Source organism: Nelumbo lutea, chromosome 4, assembly GCF_056320005.1.
Source record: "Nelumbo lutea isolate HS-2025 chromosome 4, American lotus-T2T, whole genome shotgun sequence".
Classification (NCBI taxonomy): domain Eukaryota; kingdom Viridiplantae; phylum Streptophyta; class Magnoliopsida; order Proteales; family Nelumbonaceae; genus Nelumbo; species Nelumbo lutea.
This window is the reverse complement of record NC_142687.1, coordinates 95,946,315-95,954,933: the sequence shown is the minus strand read 5'-3', so window position 1 is coordinate 95,954,933 and position 8,619 is coordinate 95,946,315. Positions and strand designations below refer to the sequence as shown.

The 8,619-nt window shown below is 43.0% G+C and overlaps 1 protein-coding gene across 1 annotated transcript; it reads left to right on the top strand.

The window, feature by feature from the left end:
• Nucleotides 1–487: 487 nt before the first annotated feature.
• Nucleotides 488–6,337, top strand: LOC148862000 (ACT domain-containing protein ACR8-like). Its single transcript, XM_088940950.1, has 7 exons — nucleotides 488–3,247; nucleotides 3,961–4,006; nucleotides 4,175–4,289; nucleotides 4,430–4,497; nucleotides 4,637–5,203; nucleotides 5,303–5,407; nucleotides 5,519–6,337. The coding sequence occupies exons 1-7, from the start codon at nucleotides 3,186–3,188 to the stop codon at nucleotides 5,891–5,893; spliced, it is 1,338 nt and encodes a 445-aa protein (XP_088797076.1). The 5' UTR covers nucleotides 488–3,185; the 3' UTR covers nucleotides 5,894–6,337.
• The last annotated feature ends 2,282 nt before the right edge of the window (nucleotides 6,338–8,619 follow it).

Genomic DNA, 8,619 nt, shown 5'->3' with positions numbered 1-8,619 from the left:
ACGTTTCAACTTTTGCACCCATTCTCTCTCCTTTCTCTCTCTCTCTCTCTCTCTCATAGTACCCACTACCAACCTCTCACTGTTTGGCGTTTGCTTCAACTTCAAATTTTGGCGCCAACACTTGCCTCGGTCAACAAGAAACCCCCAAAAAAGCACTAGCAAGCAAACAGCGGGTTTTCCCAAAATTATTTTAATTTATTTTTGTGTAATTTCATTAATTGAAAAAAAGAAATACAAAGGCATTACCAATTACTAAAATAAATAAATAAAAGGATTAAAAAAAAAAAGAATATTGCTTCCTGACTTGTCTCGCTTTTCTGATTCAAAAAAGTGATTCGGGGATCAACGTCGGACCAGTTTTCCACGTGTCACATCACCTTTCCACGTATCACGTCGTCCTTTCCTCTCTGTCTACAGCCATTAATGATCCATTATGCTATGCGTCGCCCTTTCCAGTTTCCAGTTTCCAACTCTCCGACTCTCCACTCTCTCATCAGTCATCAGTCATCAGTCTGCCTCTTTACCAAACAAAAGGTTGGGAACTTGGAATGGTTGATCGTCATCATTAATCAGTGGGATGGCCCCCACCTTTCCTGTTCTTCAAGCATCCCACGCTCCCACCTGCCGTCCGATTTGGCGGTAAAAGTTAGCGCTGTTCCCGCCAAAGATTGCACCATCAAAAGTCAAGATCAACGGCGGGGCCAACCCCCAGCTCAGCTTATAACTGTCCGAACTGTCGTTTTTTCAGCTCACTCTTTCTCCTTTTTTCGTCTCCTAACGGTCGTTACACGTTAGGCAGGGGCAGGGCACTGATGAGTAGTATTTCGTTTCTGCCACGCGCGTCGGACCACTTTAATTGGTGTCCCCGAAACGTGGCCTCCTCCTGATGCGACAGCCTGACCGTCGTGCGGCCTTACGGTCTGAACTCCCGAACCAGGGATTTTGCTCGCCGCATTTATTCTCTCCAGTCTCCACGGACCGAATCAGTTTCTAACGTTGAACGCCATCTGTGTCCTCGGCGCGTCGGTGCCACGGATCGCGGCGGACTATGCACGTGCTTTCTGCCCGCAGCACATGCCGCACAGACAAAAAATCCCATTAAAAAATAAAAACAAAAACCTTGTGGGGTCCACACGAAGCCCTCAACCCCCCCCAATTCCCCAATTACCCATTTGCCATTTCCACCACAGCGCCTTCATCAGTTTCGGTCAAGAGTTGCGGGCGGGCGCTTGGAGAGGGCCCTGTTTTACGGATTTCCTGGACCGCACTTGCTGATCCTATCCTAGACCGTCGGATCGGTCTGCCTTGACCTGCGAAGAGTATCCAACGGCTGTGGAATCTCATCTGACAATACTCCAACACTTTTAATATAGGACATGATTCCAACACGTGTCGAGCATGAAATTGTTCAATACCCGGAAGGCAACATAATAAATCCAAGTGGGTGCATTCACGCCTTTATAGAATCCGCTCATGTCAAGCGCGTTGCTGTACCTGATGAAACAAGGACGCGTCGGGCCCACATTAATTTCCACATTCTTAAAGAGACGAAACTGCCCCCGAATGGAAACCGGCATCGGGAGTTGGGCTGCTGCTGATGGATTGATGAATGAATGATGATTGATTAATTTGCCGCTTTAAAAGGTGTTTAGTTATAACGGTAACGGTCCCTTTGGTAGACCATAGATCCCGTCTAGGAATGATGCATACACATACACCGATACAAGTCAGCTGGATTGAGGTGTGGTGGACCATCAATTGGGTCCCACCTGGAGCTTAATAATAGACATCTGATCTGGTGCAAGAAATATGCATGTTCACCACGTTTGCTATTATCAGGTTGGTTGGTAGTGGGAAACTGGGAATGGGACTACACCATTAACCAACCTTGAATCACACTCAACTGCCACTTTCTTTTCGCACTTTCCCTTTCAAACGGAATGTTAGTAAAACTATTGCACACGTGGCAAAGCATCTGGGCATGATTCGTCTCACGCGGTAGTTAAAAAAGAATAGAAAAGTTCCAAATGGAAAAGGAGGATGCAACAGCCCGTGTAGAGCTAGTAGGTGAATGATGTTTCAATTTGATCCACCACCGGTCCACCGCCAGCATCTGCCCCCCCCTCTTACACGTCATTCTTTTCCACTAAAATTACCAATGCGCCCTTGTATTGAGTCGTCCAACCGTGAGGGGCAGGAGGGCACGGCTGGGAAAAAGGCATTTTATAAGCGAGTGTGGTGATCAAATTACAGTGCAACGAGAAAAACCAACCGAAGCCGGATAGGAAATAAGGAAAGGACGAACAGGGGAAAAGACGACAGAGGCGTCGTGGAGAACATAATTCCGGTCGGCAGATCTCAGCTTATCCACGAAGCCATCTCCCGGGGCCGGGGGAGGGGTGGGGGTGGACCCACACCAACTGGTGACACGTGGATGGACCCCTTGCTTGGATCAAGGAATCCGTGACTACGTCAACAACTCGACTGTTCACGCCCTTTTTGTTGAGTCCAAAGCACGCAAACAATGAATCACTGCCCACGTGGCGTCCGAGTTGTAGGGATGAACCGCCGAGTCAAGGGCATCGTGAGAGGTGAGACATGTGTCTTAGCTCTTGAGGGGTTGTTGACCCGGGTAACAGGGAGGGGTTAAGTATTAAGTATTAAGTATTAAGTCAGCGTGCCGGTTGATTCCGGGCACAGAATCGGGTCGACCCGCTTTGTGTAAATAAATGGGAGGAGACCGGGAGATGAATATCGAGGCGTGCCTCGCGCTTCTAGTTCTACTGCCTTCTTAGAGAGAGAAAAATCTTTCCTGTTTGGAGAGGGAAAAAGCTGGGTCTGGGCGTAGGCGATTGTTTGAGGATTGAACTTCGAAGAACAGAGGAGTCTCTACTTGGTTGAAGAGCTTTTTCTTTTTAGTCTTTTCGTTGGGGTTGCCGCTTTCGATTCCGTCTATGGTGAAGAGAGTTGATACAAGGAAGGGGAGCTTGACTTATCTATCATCTGTTCAGTTCCCAACTGGACAAGATTACTGTTCAATTTTTCTTCGGTTGTGAAGTTCTTCGTTTCTCTCTTCGGTCGTTGAGGGAGCAAGTGTAAGGTCCGACTGAGGAGATATCTTTTGCTTTTGGAGATTATTATTGGTTTGGTTAAAAAAGAGAGAAAGGGAAGGACTGAAATCGAGGATGGAGTGGCCTGCGTGTTTGGATGAATATGAGAAGCTTGTGAGACGGATGAACACTCCGAGGTCAGTATGTTTCTCTGAATGGAGATATCTATCTTCTGTGAATGGGGTTTTGCGGGGATTTTTTTTTTTAATTTTCTGTATTGTTGTTTTCTCTGCGTTTTTGTAAGATTTCTTGGTGAAATTTGGTCCGTTTCAGACCTGACTTGAAGAATTGTCCCCATATTCAAGGCTTTACAGTTTCACGACACTGTACTTCGGTTTTACATGAAATGGGTCGGTTTTGGGAGGCTATGGTCTGATGTTTTCTCTTCGTGCCGGTGCAGTTTTTGGGCCGCTTTTCGATCTTTACAACTTCTCTGGTTTTCCTTATTCATTTGTTTGTTTTTTTTTTTCTAAGAACCCAAGGGGTTTGTCATTTGACGCGAGTTTTTATCTTCTCTGTCGATTGGTCAATCGATTGAATCTTTAAATTTGCTCAACATTAATCTATGCATTCCATTGTTGAACATCTCGAAACATCTTTAAATTTTATTCAACTAATTCGAGCATTCAACCACTTTTTGTTGGTTTCTCATCCGTTCACACCCCTTTCTGACGTTTTCCCGTTTTCCTCCGTTCATTCCAGAACTTTTTTTTTCTCTGGTCTTACTAGACTTTTCAAGGACTTCTGTTCTGTTTTTTTTCTACGTTCACCATTAACGACAACCGAGCATTCCTGCGTCAATTTATCTCCAAATTCTAACCTCTAATTTGCCTTCTTGACTTGTCTGCAGGGTCGTCATTGACAATGCTGTTTGTGCTAATGCGACTGTAGTGAAGGTATGCTTCTCCCAACCACTCCATCCCTTCCAGAAAATGAAGAAAATTAAAATGATAATAATAATAATAATAATAGAAATTCTTTTTGAAGACAAATAATTCATGAGAGATTTCGAAAAAAGAATACCTAGAAACCAAATCAATCCCCTCTGTTTTTTTGTGTTTCAGGTTGACAGCGCAAGAAAACATGGAATCCTTTTGGAGGCCGTTCAAGTTCTCACGGATCTGAACCTCTGTATTAAAAAAGCCTATATATCCTCTGACGGCAGATGGTTCATGGACGGTAAGCAATAAAATCTGCTTTCTTCAATTCTTCCATTGCTAAAGTGCACCAGAACCAGAGCTTTCAATGATTGATTTAAACCCTTCGTTCCTTTTGCCCTGAACATTCTCAAATCTCATCGTCTTCACTTTTATCGACAGTTTTTCACGTGACCGATCAAAGCGGAAGCAAACTCACGGATGAGAGCGTCATCAGCTATATTGAACAGGTAATAAAATCCGGCGAGCCAGAATCTTTATGGAAGGGTATCTCTAATCCATAAATTTCTGTTGTTGGTTTCTTTTTCCCTGTTTAATTCGTTCCAACATAACTGCCATGAATGACTAATCCCTCTTGGTCTCTTACAGTCTCTTGGTACCTGTAACTCTACTACAACTAATGGTTTCAAAGACCTAACGGCCTTAGAATTAACGGGCACCGATCGGCTAGGCCTCCTCTCGGAGGTGTTTGCAGTGCTCGCTGACCTACAATGCAATGTCATGGAAGCGAAGGTGTGGACGCACAATGGTCGGATTGCGTCCCTAATCTATGTCAAGGATTGTCTCTCCGGATTCCCCATCGAAGATTCCCAGAAGATCAATAGAATCGAAGGGCGTCTTAGAAATGTGCTCAAGGGGGACAATGACATCCTGAGTGCTAAGACCACCGTATCCATGGCCGTCACCCACACAGAACGCCGTCTCCACCAGATGATGTTTGCCGACCGTGACTACGAGCGGAGGTCGAGAACTGAAGCCACCACCGTGACACCATCCGTCACTGTACAAAATTGGGCAGAGAGGGGTTATTCTGTTGTTAATGTCCAGTGTAAAGATCGACCCAAGTTACTGTTTGACATTGTCTGCACATTGACGGACATGGAATACGTCGTCTTCCATGGGACGATCGATACAGCCGGAAATCAAGCAATTCAGGTTTATATTTCTGCCTACTCATGCTATATAATCTATGCATCTCTCGGTTACTTGCCATTACAAAATCTGAATTCTCTTCTTTTGTTTATATTCTTATAGGAATTCTATATAAGACATAGTGACGGGTCTCCAATTAGTTCAGAAGCTGAGAAGCAACGTGTGATTCAATGCTTGCAAGCTGCCATTGAAAGAAGGACGTCCGAGGTATATTCGATTTTCTTTATTTCTTTCTGTGAATATCTGAAGCATTGCTTGATTTCATACTTCATTGCATCAAAATCTTAAAAGCTAGTGTGTGTGTGTGTGTGTGTGCAGGGGGTAAGGTTGGAACTACGGACGTCGGACCGGTGGGGGCTGTTATCGGATGTAACTCGAACATTCCGAGAGAATGGGTTGAACGTGACTAGGGCGGAGATATCGACTCTGGAGGACATGGCTGTGAATGTGTTCTATGTGACGGATACAGCCGGTGAAGCGGCGGACCCTAAGATAATAAAGGCGGTACGAGAAAGAATTGGGTCTAGCATTTTGAAAGTAAAGGAATCTCCTTCAAGAATGTATGAGAACAAAGGGACTAGGAATGAGGCGGCGACGACGGTGGGCGGGACTGGAGGGGCGGTTCTATTATCACTCGGGAGTCTAGTGAGGAGGAATCTCTACAATTTGGGACTCATAGGATCTTATTCTTAAGAAGACAACATGATCCAATTTGGGACTCATCCAGCCACCTGTAGAATATACCTTGCTTCAGCTTTGAGTCTTTGTACATAAAATATCAAAATACAGAAATGGAAAATAGAATATTTAGAACTTATATGGTGAATGACTGGTGAGGGTAGTTGTTATTAGCTTGGTTGGTCTGGTTGGTTGAATGAATGATATGGCACACGGCTGGATGATGAATTGATGATGATTCAAGGGGGAAGTTGAAATTGGGGTAAAAAAGAAAGCTTCTCAACCTTTTCTTTGGTGGGGTGTTATTTTCCAAATTCCAAATTGTAATAGGGTGGGTTGTCCTGAGGGTTGTTGGCAAGAGCTGTTAGGTTTGACTCTTGATGAAAATTTTATTTATACAGTGACACATTGTACATAACGACTTCGATTGTTATTACCTTGATCAATCATGTTCTCTCACTGTGTCCTTGAATTCTTTCTTTTTTATTTTTTCTTACAGTATTTAAAAAATTTAGGGGGACCAATGCTGCCACATGCCAATAGCTATAGGCCATTATTGAGAAATCGGATTAAGAAGAGAATCTCATGGGGATGTTTGTGTGTGATGGAGAAGGTGATGATGCCTTGTAATCTCTGATCACCAGACTCGTGTATTCACCATGCGTTCGGGAATCGATCAGCCCACAGGGCTCCAGAATACATGGTGAGTTAATACCGTAATGGGGTGAGAGTCTTGAGACTGAGACCCTCTCCTCTTCTGCGATTGCCCTGTCTATTCAGAATTCAGTTCCCCGGGCAAAAACCGTTTATCTGTTTGGCGTTACTTCATTCAACCATTCACAAATTGAATATTTAAGGAACAAGTTACAAAAGCCAACGAGACCTAACGCACGCGGAGAGAAACGGCCAGAGGCCATCACGTCCTCCGCTGGTTCAAAAAGGAGACACAGCTAGCGACACCCATAATGTATGTGTTTGATTTCGTTTACGTTAGGCGCTACTAAGCATCACATCAGCGTGCACAAAAACCGAAATCCACATTCATATCCACTCTACAACGTCCCACAGCACATCCCACATCCCATTGTATTGGGAACATCTTCTGATAAGAACTGATCGAGTGGAGATGTGAACTCATAAACACTGTGGAACCAAACACTATATATTTGGTACTGTGGATGTTTTTGGGGGGTGTTTATTGGATAGAGGTGGCAATTTTCCCATCCCCAACATGTACCTGGGCTTCCCAACTCAACGGGGTCAAGTATGGGGGTATTTTGGCGGGGTAAGGGTCGGGGATGGAACTATCCTTGAATCTTCAACCAGGTTTGGGGATGGGGATGGAGAATGCAATCCTCACCCCAACCCGTCCCCAATTAATAAATATATAATTGTATATAATATAATATAATATAGTATTTATTATTGTAATATTATTCATTTATTTAATTATTTTAAAGATTAAAATTTAAAAAACAAAAACACTCGACACTTAGAGGTTAGAGTCTTCAACAAACACAAACAGAGAACTCTGAACCGTGAACCCTAGTTAGTCTTCACCGTCGATCGCCATTGCTATTGTCTGTCGCCACTCGCCTGTCGAACATCGAATGTCTATCGTCGCTGACTACAGGTCTACCACTCGAGTCTCAACAAAGGATAGAGATACTTGGAAGAAAGAATTGAAATTCAGTCTCAATCTCTCAAACTACCAGTCTATCGTCACCAACAATTGTCGCCTGTCGGACTCTCTCGTCGCCAGCCTCAACTTGCAATGGTCCTCTCTCTCTTTCTCTATCTTAGTCTCAGTCTTTCTCTTTCTCTCAACTTTCTCTTAGTCTCTCTTCTTGTGGATTCGGGTCTTCGACGGGAAATTCATCCCCATCGGGGTCAAGGATGTAGGGGGATTTCTTTCCCCAATAAGGATCGGGGACGAGGATAGGGGGTGATTTGGGGGTTGGGGTTGGGGTTGGGGATGAAAAATGTAATCCTCGCCCTGAACCCGCCCCATTGCCATTCCTATATAAACGTTACTTTAAACTCTTTTTGTTATTATTGTTTGGTTGGGATTTTTCAATAAACACTTGATATATCAAGTTATTTTTCAACTCAGCAATAGTCATATAGGTGATTAGTGTGGCACTTATACTTGATACTTGGGTGCCATTGAATCGATCCAATGCTCTAAACTATCCCTGCCAATACATATTGAGATCTAACGGTTGATTGTGGATGCAAACCACATCCAATGGTTAAAATGACCGGTATAAGGGATATCTATGTAAATTACTTCGATGTGTTTATTCCATTCTCTTCACTCTGAAATCTATGTAGATTACTTCAACTTATAATAGGGGATTTGTAATGAATCACAAACTCACATGAATCAACACAAGTGGAATCACAACACAAAAAAAAAAAAAAAAGGTAGAAACACCAAGTTCAATGTATGCATCTAACAAATTACATGGGTTATGCTTGTTTTAAGTAGAGGTGCAAATGGATCGGCGATATTATTTCGTCGAATTCGGATTACCTTTTGTTCCAACCTTATCCGATCCAAGAAGATTCAATTAGATATATATTATATATTTATAAATAAATAAATATATATATATATAATACATATTTATATATGTTATTTATTTATAAATATATTTTTTATATTATATTTTATAAATTTATTATATTATTTATTTTTTATTAAAATTGATGAATGAAGATTTGGCCCAACCTCACAG

What these genes read in the sequence shown, in the direction of transcription:
- LOC148862000 (XM_088940950.1), top strand. Translation starts at nt 3,186, where the DNA reads ATGGAGTGGCCTGCGTGTTTGGATGAATATGAGAAGCTTGTGAGACGG. An exon ending in CTAATGCGACTGTAGTGAAG is followed by an intron (nt 4,007 to 4,174) that starts GTATGCTTCTCC and finishes TTTGTGTTTCAG; the next exon opens with GTTGACAGCGCAAGAAAACA. An exon ending in CGGCAGATGGTTCATGGACG is followed by an intron (nt 4,290 to 4,429) that starts GTAAGCAATAAA and finishes TTTTATCGACAG; the next exon opens with TTTTTCACGTGACCGATCAA.